Source organism: Pogona vitticeps, chromosome 6 (assembly GCF_051106095.1).
Source record: "Pogona vitticeps strain Pit_001003342236 chromosome 6, PviZW2.1, whole genome shotgun sequence".
Classification (NCBI taxonomy): domain Eukaryota; kingdom Metazoa; phylum Chordata; class Lepidosauria; order Squamata; family Agamidae; genus Pogona; species Pogona vitticeps.
In genome coordinates this window covers 4,853,257-4,866,894 of record NC_135788.1, presented here as the reverse complement: position 1 = coordinate 4,866,894, position 13,638 = coordinate 4,853,257, and the positions used below count along the sequence as shown (strand labels likewise).

The 13,638-nt window shown below is 45.2% G+C and overlaps 1 protein-coding gene across 1 annotated transcript in view; it reads right to left on the bottom strand.

The window, feature by feature from the left end:
• The window catches only part of CRHR2 (corticotropin releasing hormone receptor 2), a 135,228-nt gene that overhangs the window by 107,027 nt on the left and 14,563 nt on the right, over positions 1-13,638 (bottom strand). Inside the window, exon 2 of the mRNA XM_078378307.1 lies at positions 7,098-7,191. Coding sequence (XP_078234433.1) covers positions 7,098-7,191 — 94 coding nt within the window. The remainder of the gene's footprint in view (positions 1-7,097; positions 7,192-13,638) is intronic.

Here is a 13,638-nt window from a genome sequence, read left to right as displayed (position 1 = left end):
GCGGCATATAAATTAAATAAATAAATAAATAAATAAATAAATAAATAAATAAATAAATAAAAATAAAAATAAAAATAAAAATAAAAATAAAAATAAAAATAAAAATAAAAATAATAAAAATAATAAAAATAATAAAAATAATAATAATAATAATAATAATAATAATAATAATAATAATAATAATAATAATAAAAGAAAAGAATTTTTTTCATGCAAAATTTATGAAATTTCAGTCACACATTTAAAAAATTTAAACTTTGTAAATGTACCGCAAGAAACAGCAGAAGAAAAAGCCACAAAGCTGCTGCTGGTTTGCATCCTTCCAATCTGAACAAAGGTATGGCATGAGAATAAAAAGACAAAAAAGGCGAAAAGGTGGTGGCACCTTAAAGACTACCTTTATTTTCACTTTTTAAAAAATGTTTAGCTTTTGTGGACAAGACCACTTACTTCATCAGACTGATTTCGTCTGAGGAAGTGGCCTCGTCCACAAAAGCTCACATTAAAAGGTACAGGGGGTTATGCTCGAGGTTCCGTGGGGGCGTCCTTCTCCACATCTGGGTTGGTGGCTGTTCCCTGCAGATATCCTGTGAATGGGAGATGGGGTTGGACTGCATGATCTTTGGGGGCCCCTTTCCACCCCAGCAATTCTGTCAGAGTGTGAATCACCTTGGACTGAATTTGGTTTCTTCGGCACCAAGTGCAAAGGCACCCAGCCATGATACATTTCCATGATTGACATAATCACCTTGTCAAGAAGTGGCGTATGCGTGTGTGTATGTGTATATATATATATATGACAAGGTGATTATTTCAGTCATGGAAATTATCCATTATTCATGGAAATTATTTCTATATATATATATATAGAAATATATATATATACACACACACATATACACACACACAGTTTTTACGCGCACACACAGAGTTTATGTAACAAACAGTATATACTGTTTTCATGAAGATACAGAATTTAAATTAATAACCCGCCCCCATTATATTGTATAAGCAACCACTGCACAGTAGTGGACAGAGCGGAGGCCTTAGGGGTCTGGAGACCAGGGTTCAAATCCCCACCTACCCATGCAAACTCTGAGTAGAAGTGGTAAAAAAACCCTCCTTAAATAGCCCTGTTAGAGTCGCCATAAGCCAGTTCCGACTTGATGGCACAGAAATAAATACATTGCATGGCAATATCTAAAAATAAAACGGCCCAAAGCGAGGCTTTTAAACTTGCTCTGTCCGCGTTGGGAAGGAAAGCCTTTGAATAGGGAGGGGAAGAACCCCTCAACCTATTTCTACAACCGTGAATCAAAAGGCAGAGAATATAAATACATGGAGCCGAGAAGGGGCTCGATTCTGCTGGTCCAAAGGCAGAGGAGCCTCTCGGGAGGCAATGTCTTTCTGCTCGCAGGGAAATGCATCAGAATACGACCCTCTCTTGCTCGGATTCGGGGGGGGGGGGCGGATATGCACAAGCACGAGAAGGGTAGGAGTCAGAAAACAGTCAAACTGAATCAGTAGGAAGGAATATAATGATGGAGCTTGAGAAGAAAGCTTTGAATGCTTCTCAGCAGGTATTCTGCAAACTTCTAAGAACGGGCCACTAATTGCAGAGGGCCTTTTGGGTGAAGTTCAAAAGAAATACACTCCCTTCTACTGTGGCGTTAAAGGGCTGGGTTAATCGGAAAGCACAGCGGAGTCTCCTTGAGGGTGGCATGACCTCAGCATCACTATGAAAGCAGAACATGGAGTGTCCCATTTTGCTACCGGTGGAGAATGGGGGAGGTAACTCTCTTAGAGGCTGTGGTGGGAGAAGGTTTGACTAGTGTGGGTCAGACTAGTGTGAACTAGGTAAAGGTTCCCCTTGACACTTAGTCCAATCGTGTCCAACTCTAGTGGGCGGTGCTCATCCCCGTCTGCAAGCCGTAGAGTCAGCATTTGTCCATAGACAGTTTCCGTGGTCACGTGGCCAGCGTGACTAGACACGGGACGTCGTGACCTTCCCATCGAGGTGGTACCTATTTATCGACTCGGCATTTGTACATGCTTTCGAACTGCTAGGTTGGCAGGAGCTGGGACAAGCTACAGGAGCTCCCTCCGTTGCGTGGATTCGATCTTACGACAGCTGGTCTTCCGACCTTGCAGCCCAGAGGCTTCTGCGGTTTAACCCACAGCACCACTATGTCCCCAGTATACATACAGCTCACCCTTTTCTCCCGGAAACGTCATAAAGTCAAGCTATGAATGGGCTCCCTGGCTCAGTTTGGGGCTGGTTCAATGCTAGGGGACCAGATCCACAGCGATTCAGGTTCAGACAGATCTGGTACAGACAAAGTACTGAGCGGGCAGGCTGGGAAGAAAAAGCATCGCACGACGCCAGACTGTAGCAAAATTGCCTTCCCGAGTTTTGTCTTAGCCACCGTTACGTGCTGTCAAGTCACCTCTGAATCAGGGCGACCCTTGGAACGTGCAGCCTCCCAAATGTCTTGCCCTCAACAGCTCTTGCAAACCCAAGCTGGTGGCTTCCTTGAGGAAGCCAGTCCATCTCATATTGAATCTTCCTCTTCTCCTGCTGCCTTCCACCGTTCCCAGCATGACCATCTTTTCCAGACAATCCTGCCTTCTCAGGATGGGCCCAAAAGTAGGACCTCAACTTTTGTTTTGCTTCCAGAGACAGTTCAGGCTTGATTTGATTTAGGATCCACTTGTGGGTCTTTCTGGCAGTCTAAGGTATCCAACAAAGCTCTCTCCCCTCCAGCACATTTCAAATGAATCCATTCTTTTCCCATCCGCTTTTACCGTCCAAGCTTTCACACCCATACCGGTTGCTCGGAAGTAGCCATCGGGGATGAGAGTTGTGGAAGTTTTTTGGGCAACGAACTCCAAAGTCGGGGTAAGCCGGAAGCACACAGAACACGGGCAACGTAACACACCTTGCCGAGGGGCTCTGCTTTCAGCCTCTTTTCCCCCAAATTCAAAATATCCATTTCAAAACCTTGTTTTTCTGTACAGCTAACCATCTCCATTCAGGCCAGGCATGTGTGAATTCATTAGATTCCTCAACACCCAGTTAGCCTGGCTACGCTAGCCCAAGGATTCGGGGGGGTCACAGTAAAACAAAACAAAACAAAACCCCTAAATTTTTCGTGCTCCCAACTCCGCGTGCATTGGGTCCGTTCAATTTCAAATCTCTTTCTCTGCTCATCATTACCTACTCATCAATCATCTGCCTTCCGTCACCAGAAGCTTTATAAATAGCATAGAACAAGTCTTTAAAAAAAAAGAAACAACACAAAATCCATCTGTCGAAAAACGAAAACCCACTTGTCAGGCTTTAAATACCAACCCACGTGGGGAAGTTCTAATTTCACGGGCAAGGATGTGTGACCGGTTTTCTTTGTTACAAACAATGATATTATGTTTATTGTTATGTTCCCAACTTTGTTTAAGAGAAATGCAAAGGAGAAAGAAGAAAATTAACAAGAGAGGGTGGAGAGGGTCATAAAACATCAGTTTCCCTTTTCATGTGGATTTTCATGCGGAAGAAGGCAAACAGTTGCCTTTTGAGAAATTAAGAAATAAATAGAGAATAAAGGAGTTGGCCGTTCGGGACGTGCAGACAATCTACAGAATGAAGGACCGTAATGGAAGAAATCGGTGCTGAAGCGGTTGGAAGTTTACAACACTAACGCAGGCTATGAAGCTTGGCAATAATTAGTTACAGAGTGGCTTGTCATTCACTCCTCTTTCTCAGTAGCAAAGATCACTTTTGGAGTTTTTGCAACCTCGCAGGCTGCTTTTAGTGGGTTTGGCTGGGAGGGACCTTTTTGGACGGGGGTAACCGTCAATCTATCCAGCACTCGCCAATCATTTCTTCCCTGTCCAAGAGAGCCCCACCTCTCTGCTAAGATTTCCCCCTCCCACTTGGGTCTGTTGAGGTCTGCTGCTGAAAGCTGTTACATGTGTCAGTTTGCTGTTAACTGTAAGTAGGTGAAACACTTTTATTCTTTCTCCTACAAATGTCCCGGTGAGTAATTGAGATTGTAAGTGCCCAATGAGAAAGGTGGGAGGAAACGAATTTGGGAAACTTGAAGCTATTCTGCCCTGTGGATCCCTGCACTTCTGCTGCACAGCTAGAGGAATTTACCTGAAAATTCAGAACTCCGTGACAGTAAGGAGACAAAAGACGTATTCTCGAAGGCTTTCAGAGCCAGGATCTGATGGTCGTTGTGAGTTTTTCGGGCTCTTTGGCCATGTTCTGAAGGTTCAGAACATGGCCAAAGAGCCCCCCAAAGCCCACAACAACCAAACAAAAGATGGCTTTACTTTTGTTGTGGTACATTTATTTACTCAATTACTAGTTACTTTAGGTTAATATTTCAGTTACGGTGCATGATCTGACTGCAGATCTGTGTTGGCTTATGCTATGCCTTGTTGTGCTACCTTGATCTCTGTTGTGGATGTGGTTCAACCGGTTGATGCCTCTTGTCCATGAGCAGTGTTTTTCAAAGTAATTCTAAAGGAATGGTCCAGTTACTTTTGAGAAATGGGAGAGTAGTTATTAGGCCTGTTCCATTTGTTTATTCTGGACTGTTAATTCCAGGCTTCTTCCGAGGCAGAATCTTAGGAGTTCCTACCAACACACACACACACACACACACAAACGTGTGCGCGCACACACACACAATTGACTCACCTGGAGCAGCCCTATCTTCCATTCTGCCTTGGGCCATCTTGCAGTATGAAAAGTGTCCCAGTGATTCTTGGGAGACTCAGTCTGGCTCCTGATCCTGATTTGGTAACCCCAAAGAAACTATACCTCCCACAAAGACCTAGGTCTTCCAGGAAGCCTCCTGGGTTGGTTTTCTTTTTCTTCCGGAAGTACAAAGAGTGTAGGCGTGTGTATATGGATGGGAGGTTCCAAAATTCTCCCAGGGGCAGCCAGTTTCACCCTTTGGAGGGCATGGTCAGCACCATGTGGCCAGCCAGGATGCACGGTCGGTGGCCACCCGCTCAGCAAGAGCAGCCGGAGGCGGTGGCGAGGGCCGGTTGCAGCCCCCCTGCCCCGTCTCTCTCCTTCGCTCAGGCTGTGTTGGCGAGAAGACACACGCCGACCCAAAAGTCACACGAGTTCCCATGATTTTAAACCGAGTTCACAAACAAAGCAAAGCAAAGCATGCTGCTTATATACCGCCCCATAGTGCTTCGAGCACTCTCGGGGCGGTTTACAAGTTAATTATGCAGGCTACACATTGCCTCCCTAGCAAGCTGGGTACTCATTTTACCGACCTCGGAAGGATAGAAAGCTGAGTCAGCCTTGAGCCGGCTACCTGGGATTTGAACCCCAGGTCATGAGCACAGTTTTGGTTGCAGTTTAACCACAACAACCCACCCCGTCTCCCAGTTTATTTCATTAACAGGACCCGGCTGTCGTCCACCCTTGCTTCAAAGAATACATCACCTTCTTCCGATTCACCCCTTTTCCAACAGACTCTACTGACATCATAGGACAGCACATGGCTCCTGAATTGCTGCAAGCGCATGTTCCCACTGGGAATAATTTTACAACGTATTCTTTCTCACATAGCCTCCTTGATTAGGAAACAGCCTGATTGGACTCTGGAAGGCAGCATCCACGCTTTCCGACACATCTCTTGCAATCCCACCGGGATCTTTCTAGATTTCATTCTTCCTCCCAAGAGACCCACCTTTATGAACCACTCTTCTCAGCTTTTGATCAAAGCCGTGGAGGAAAACTCCACTTCTCTTTCCGTGTCCCTATGGATGTCAAAAACCTATCTTCACTCCGGGAGGCTGACGGACGAGGGATGGGGATTCTCGAGTTGCAACTCGATCTCGAGTCCAACTCAAGTCACACTAGCGACTCAACTCTATGTTTTTTTTTGGGGGGGGGGTAAGCTAGAATTGGACTTGAGTCACAACTTGGTACCATTTTTATAAGTTACGTTTCTAGTCCCTAAGGGATGGGTTTTACCAGCGGTCCCCTCTGTCATCATCCTTAGAGATAGCAGGTCCAGGCTGCCTCTGCTCACTCAAAAGTCCAAAGCCTTAGGGGGTGGGGTGGGGTCAAAAGGTTGGGATTCGGGGCCCCAAGACTCAGACGTGGACCTCTGGTGCCCTCTAGCGGCCAGTTCTGGTAAGGCATGGGAAAATATTTAAATTTTTGTTGCTGTTTAGTCATTAAGTCGTGTCCAACTCTTCGTGACCCCACGGACCAGAGCACACCAGGCCCTCCTGTCTTTCACTGCCTCCCGGAGTTGAGTCAAATTCATGTTGGTCACTTTGGTGAGCCTTTCCAACCATCTCGTCCTCTGTCGTCCCCTTTTCTTTTTACCATACTCTATATACGGAAAGTTTGCTATTATCCACAGTTTCCAGTATCCATCAGGGTTTGGAACCCATCTGCAGTAGATCTGGTCTTCTTACTGTAGTCTGTATATATTTTTTTCCTATAGCAGCCACAGTAGCTGCTTCTGTGAGGTTATCACAGAGGAAACATTCCTAATGAGGGCCACATATTTTCTTATAGAGGGTTTGAGGTCTAAAATAGTTTTTAGATGTTTGTCCAGTACATCCCACTATTTTTGAGATCGATTTTAATCAAAAAGCCTCTGTGTTACAGCCCATTCTGTTCCATTCTGGCTTTTATCTTGTCCCCTATTATTTTATTCAGTCCATTATTAGTGCTTCTAACAACCCAGAATGGCTGGTTGATGGGTGGTAATAGTGGGAAATGCTCTCCCGATACCTGGCCGAAGATGTGTTTGAAGATGGCACATCACAGAAATATATAGAACTAGTAGAGGATTGTGTATGTGTGTTGTGTGTATGTATAATAGAGAAGGGGGAAGGAGGGAGGGAGAAAGAAGCCAACAGTGCAATTACTGTATAGCTTCAGGCAACCAACCAGACAAATGCACACATGGATGCCATTGGAATGGCCACTATAGAAAGCAAATAGGCTACATGATTGGAAGCAGAGGGTAGAGAAGCTCTATTCTTTCTGCAAAAATAAGACAAGGAGCAGATGGTGGTACATGCCCCTCTGTTCTATTAGAAACCATCCTTACCCGTCACGTTGTGATGAGAGGACAGTTCTTCACAGTCCCGTTCCCGCAAAGCAGAGAAGGGCAAGCTCACAGAGGAATCGCAGTGCAGAATCAGCTGAGGAAGGCGAAGAAAAGAGAAAAGCATCAGAGGATTAGTAGGAACGAGGGATGGCGACTCAAGTCATGGGACTCCCTGTCTGGTCGGACTTAAGTTGCACCAGTGACTCAGTTTGGGGTGGTGGCCGTTTCCCAAATGTCTACTTCCATCTCGGAACCCACCCACCCGTCCCTTTTTTTCTGGGGAAGAAAGCTTGTTTTTAACAGGGACTCAGATTTGAGTCTTGGTACCAAAGACTCGGGACTTGGACTCAAAAACTTGCCAACCTCCCCCTGGCCGAATGGCAGGAAGAAGTGCAGAACTTTCCAGGAGAATTAAAAATTTAATTCACCATTTATGATTCTAGCCTTTCTGAATTCAAGACGGCCGCCAAACCCCGGGAAAAGAACTCAAAATACAAGGAGCTGACAGCAGGCTTTTGTCTACTACACCTGACACACCTCTGTTTCTCATGCGCGTTCCATGTTACATTGCCATGTAGTCCATGTTCTGCAATCAAGAACCCAGGGGGGCGCTGTAATCAGCCCCAGTTTTTTTTTGCACTGCACAAAATGTTCTTAGAAAACACAGGTGGAAAAATAGTGCAACTGCAGAAAAGAAGAGGGAAAAGCATGCGGTCTCTTGGACTCCAACTGCCATCATCCCTCACCACTGGCTTAAGCCTGATGGGTGTTGGAGTCCAAAAACAAAAGCCTGGCGAATCACATGTTGCACACTCTTGACAGCTGCTTTAGAGGGATTTCTGTTACAAACGGTGTGGATCTTTATCGTGAGTTACAAGCACCACAACCTTAAAGGTGGCTCTGGACCATGCTCAGTTGCCACCCTTTAATCGCCGTGGTTCTGTCCAAAAGGATGCTGGGATTTGTAGTGACACAAGATTCATGATCTAGTTTGAAGGAACACTTAAGTTTAGACCAACAGTTCACAAACTGCCCCCCCCAGATGTTCCTGGACTACAATTCCCAGAAGCCTTCAAGACTAGCTGTGCTGACCAAGATTTCTGAGAGTCGGAGGAGAATCGTGGTGACAGACAGAGCAAAAACTGCCGGCAGTTAAGAGCTGTTGATCCGAGGAAAAGGCTGCTATGGATGATGGGTTCACCTTGTCTTTGCTGGAGATTCCCTTGAGGTTGACCCAGAGACTTGAGGGGGTCCACCAGAACGCGGCAGCCATACATGCGGGTGGGATGAGCAAATTTGGGAGCATCGCTCACTTCCATGGATTTTATCCATCGTGTCCCAGATCAGGATTCTAGGTTTTGATGCCCTCAAGTATAAAGCCGTCCCGCGGTCTGGGGCCACGTCACTCCTAGGAGCCTTTCTCCCCAAAGTCATCTGCCTGATCCACTTGATCCCTCCCAGGCTAGGCTCCGCCATTTGTTGAGCCACCCCGAAAAGTCATCCACAAGAGGCAGGGTCTTATTCGCAGTGGCACTGACTCTGCGGATCCTGCTCCCGGTGGATCCACGCCTTGCCCTTCCTTGTTCACATTTAGGAGGCAACTTCACACCTTGCTCTTCAGGGAGGCCTTTCACACCGGATCCTGGCTGACTCTGTGCTTCCTTGTCTTGCTAAGATAGGGAAAATCGCCCCTGCTGCCAGAGGTTCTAGGTTTTTATGGTCTATTTGTACTTTATTAGTGTAACTGTGGTGCCCAAGCCTCTCTAAGGAGCGCCTAGCACTCGGTCAGAGAGTTCGACAGGCCACTGATCTACCACCTTTGCGCTGGGGCATGTCCCAAGACCTCAGCCGTGCGTAGCGCGAGCCCCTTGAACAAGCCTGACCTTAAAAAGAACACTTTACTTTTGCTCAGTACTTTGTGAGTACAGACACATGGGCTTTGTGATGCCTTAGCACTCACAACAGCTCAGTGAGGTAGGACTCTTAAAGATGGCTAGTTTGTGGCCCTCTCCACTCCATGGATTTAGCCAGACCCTGCTGTTCAAGAGGCCAGTAAGGATTTTTATAATTAATTTTTATTAGAAATTAATTTTCTAATAAAAATTAATTTCATTTTTCTAATAGAAAAACTATTTTTATTAGAAAAATGGAGTTTCATAGAATCAGTTTATATTGCTCATGCTTTAGCGTAAGGAACATATTCAAAGATCATTACAGTTAAATAAAATAACCAATCCCTATTAAAATAATAAACACTATTAAGCTGGGCTAGCCCCACCTTTCTTACATTCTAGTTACATTCATAACTAATCCCCACTTCACCTACATTCTCTCTCCTTCAAGCCACATGCTCAAACCATCAAGTTCTTTTTCTCTCTCCCATCATCATGGAATAGAACGTTCCCCACATAACCCATCATCCATTTTCTACATTCTCTAACTCCTTCCCTTCTTCTTGACACTTCATGGTTGTTAACCAATTAGCCTCGAAGGGCTGTAACACCTCCCTCCGCCCTTAATTCCCATGAAAGTCCAGGTGTTTTATCTCTTCTCCAATTAGCTGGGAATGTTGAGTCTTCCACGGGCCTTTTTGTCCAACTTTCAGCTTTATCTCGAACCACGCTGTACCAGTCTTCAGAAAAACACTCTTACAGCACTTAGAAAACCACATTCCAGTGTCTCTCAAATAATTTTCACACAGAACCTGTCTGCTCCATCTTACATTTCTTCGACTACATATCCCACACTGCTTCAACTCCATCACATTATATATAGTTGTAAACCACATTACACTAATGGGGTGGCATATAAATCAGATAGATGGATGGATGGATGGATGGATGGACGGACGGACGGACAGAGAGGTGAGGTGAGGTGAGGTGAGGTGAGAGGAGAGGAGAGGAGAGGAGATGAGATGAGAGATACTATAGTTGTACTCTGTGTTTGAAAATCAGAGCAAGGGGATAGTCTGGATGACCTCTGGAATCCCTTTCTCATATTTCAAAATAAGGACTTCTTTTTGGGCAAGATGAAAATTCTGCCCATCCAATATCTTGCTTTCAACCAGCAGCCTACCAGAAACCACCAGAAAGCCCACGGGTAGAATGACGGCAACTTTCTCCGCCTTTACTGTTGTTCCAAAATTATAGTCAAGAGAACAGGGAAGCCACCCAAGTTTATGTTGTTCTGAGAAACCAGGTAGCAACCTTTCTATTCTGCTAGAATTTGAGTGGCTGTGGGTTTTTATTCGATCCACATATAACTAATGTCACCGAGCTTCCCTTCTTAAGATCTAAAAATATTTCCCATTGATTTTGGTTCAGTTTTTCTTTTTGTCATTGTGTCATTTTATGTGACATATTAGTACTGTTGCGTATGCTGTTTCTTCTCTTTTTTTTTAAAAAAAAGATATTCTTGTGACCTTTTCTGGATTGTTTTTCAAGATTAAAATAAAAAGGAAATAAGGACAAGGTTAGTAAGAAACATCCCGTACTTATTTTTCTTTTACATACACAGTAGGAATTTGAACACTTTCAAAAGGATTTTGGGTGCTGTGTAAAAGCAACTCAGCAGGAAATTTCCGTATCACTATTCTGTGATTTAGAACATATGTAAGATTTTAGCACTGGTAGGAGAATGGCAGGCACTCTGAGGTCATCAATATTCCGTAATCTAAGACTCATTTTTGAAATCTCCCATCCCAAAGCAGTGAGATTTGACGTCCAGCTTGTGGGCTTTAGCAGAAAGAAACGCCACACAGGAGAAATAAATACCCACACTAGGAAAACTGCCACGTTACTTTAATTGAGACATGACCGGAGGGCACAACTGCCTCGCACAAGTGCTCGTTCCTTCAGATCTCCTGACGAGAGTGTCAGCTATTATTGATCTTTGAAGCATCAGCAAGATGTGCCTGGCTTGCCAAGAAACACGATACGATATTCAGAACCCTCCTTGCTTTGGGAGAGGAAAGGAGAGGAAGAAGATTCAAGGATGACACTGTCAAGTCATCATCACCCTTGTTAGCGGACGTGATGCTGCGTGTTTTGGTACCGGTAGCCCAAAACGATATTCGCACTGCCAACAATATCACTTGGTTTCTGATACCTGTACAGTGGTGCCCCGCATAGCGCCGATAATCAGTTCCAAAAAATAGTTGCTATCCGGATTCGTTGCTATGCGGGGCAAAAAAGCCCATAGGAGTGCATTAAAACACGTTTAATGTGTTCCTATGGGCAAAAAACTCACCGTTATGCAAAGATCCTCCATGTGGCTGCCATTTTCGCTGCCCAGTTAGCGAGGAAAGGGTGCGAAAACACTGCGGGCAGCCATTTTGGAACCGCCGATCAGCTGTTCAAAAAACATCTTATGCAACAATCAGTAAGTGAAACGCTTACCGATCATCGCAAAGCGATGTTTACCCATTGAAAACGTCGTTGTGATCGCTTTTGCGATCGCAAAAAACATCGCTATGCGGATTCGTCGTTAAACGAATCGCTCGTTATGCGAGGCACCACTGTATATTATTTTCCCTCCTGTTAGGGGAGGTGGCTGGAAAGCTCAGGGGCTTAAGGATCTGACTGCAGAGCTGGATGGGAGAAGAGTTTGCCTTGGCGCCCTGAGGCTGTTTTGGAGATAATTTGAGAAAGCAAGTTATCACCAGGTTCCACGTCAACAGACAACCCAAGACGTGAAGCAGTGGGTCAACTTGGTCAAAAGCCAGTGTGAGAAGAAAATTAATTGAAAAAATATTTGTATCTCACCTTTCTCTTTACAAATGACCCAAGCTGACTTATATCCTATTTAAAGTTTAAAATCCAGTAGGATTGCAGCTCTATTCTGCCTTCCTCCCCATCTCGTGTCCTGCTCTTTTCCTAATTTGCCCTCATAATTCAAAACACCGAAGGTGACCAAAATCTTCTTAGCTCACATTCCAAAATGAGTGATCCACCCAGCCTAAACTTTTGGAGGCCACCCGCCTCAAATAATGAAACCATGGTAGACATTTGGTGCTGTGCATGGAATCTGACTACTCTGCGCATCCCCCCAGGAGGGTCTAAAGAGATTTCTTTACTTCAAACATCGCACATCCAAATGTTCTGCTGTTTGCATTATGGTGGCAGAGGATGGCCACAGGATTCTGCACACAGCATGAGATTCAATAGGAACCCACAAACCGAAGATGATTCAGCTTTCCATGTCTTTCCTAGCCTGGATCATCTCTTATGGGCGTGAAAAAGGAAAACCTTGAAAGCCAGTCAAATTGTTCCTTGTTCTCCTTGATCCTGACTGCCCTCTACGAAAATTGTTTAGCAATTCAACAAGCACTACCTTGGCTTTTATAGAGGCTGAATGAATAGAAAACACAGGCTATCAAGAAGGAACATGGGGCTCTCTTCAGACGTTCGTGTTCTTTAACACCAATCAGTATAAAAGAACCCCCCAAATGTAGGCACCTGATTAGGGGTAACACTTATCCACGGATAGAAATCTGAAGAGGGAATTTATGCAATTGTGTCCCCCACCCCTACCCCCAGGGAAAGGTCACAGAGGGGGTGGCATGTCCACACAATTCTTCACTCCCAGCTCACTCTAGAGAAAACAAAATATATTTGTGGGGAACTTCTGCTTAAAGGCTGTAGCTGCATACTGTTCCAGCGATGTGCATAAGCTCCTGGCAGGAAGCAGCAGCTGCCAGCAAGCGGGGTGACCCCCTTCTTCTGCCCTTTGGCTTAGAGGTAGAGCATAAGATCAAAGGGTTATATTAGCCTGTCCTAGTTAGGCTTAGGTAACTAATTGATGCATTTCAATTGTGGTGCTGGAGGAGGCTCTTGTGAGTCTCCTGGACTGCAAGGATAACAAACCTATGCATTCTGAAGGAAATCAACCCTGAGTGCTCACTGGAAGGACAGATCCTGAAGCTGAGGCTCCAAGACTTCTCATGAGAAGAGAAGAGAAGACTCCCTGGAAAAGACCCTGATGGTGGGAAAGTGTTAAGGCAAGAGGAGAGAAGGGGACGACAGAGGACGAGATGGCTGAACAGGGTCATCGAAGCGACCAACATGAATTCAACCCAACTCCGGGAGGCAGTGGAAGACAGGAGGGCCTGGCGTGCTCTGGTCCATGGGATCACGGAGAGTCGGACACGACTGAACGACTAAACAACAATAACAAAATCCTATCTGAATTCTAACAACATACTACACAAACCATGCTAAGTCAATAAAAGAGCTCTCAGGGCGTTGCCTGTAGGCTCCGCTGGCTCGGACCTCCGAGGTCGACTCCTTTGTTCTCTCTCTAAGGCAATTAGCCTTCCTTTGTTCCGTGATCACCCACTTATATTCATATTAAAAGCAAGAACGAGGAGTAGTTTAGGTCTCTGGCTGCAGAGCCAGAGGTTGGGAATTCAGTTCCCCCACTGGGCCTCCTTGACGGGGGCTGGATCCGATCATCTAGAGGGTCCCCGCCTTCCCGCTCTGCAGTTCTAAGATGACGATGATCGTTGTCAATGCCAGCTTGTCAATAATTTTTATTCTCTAAC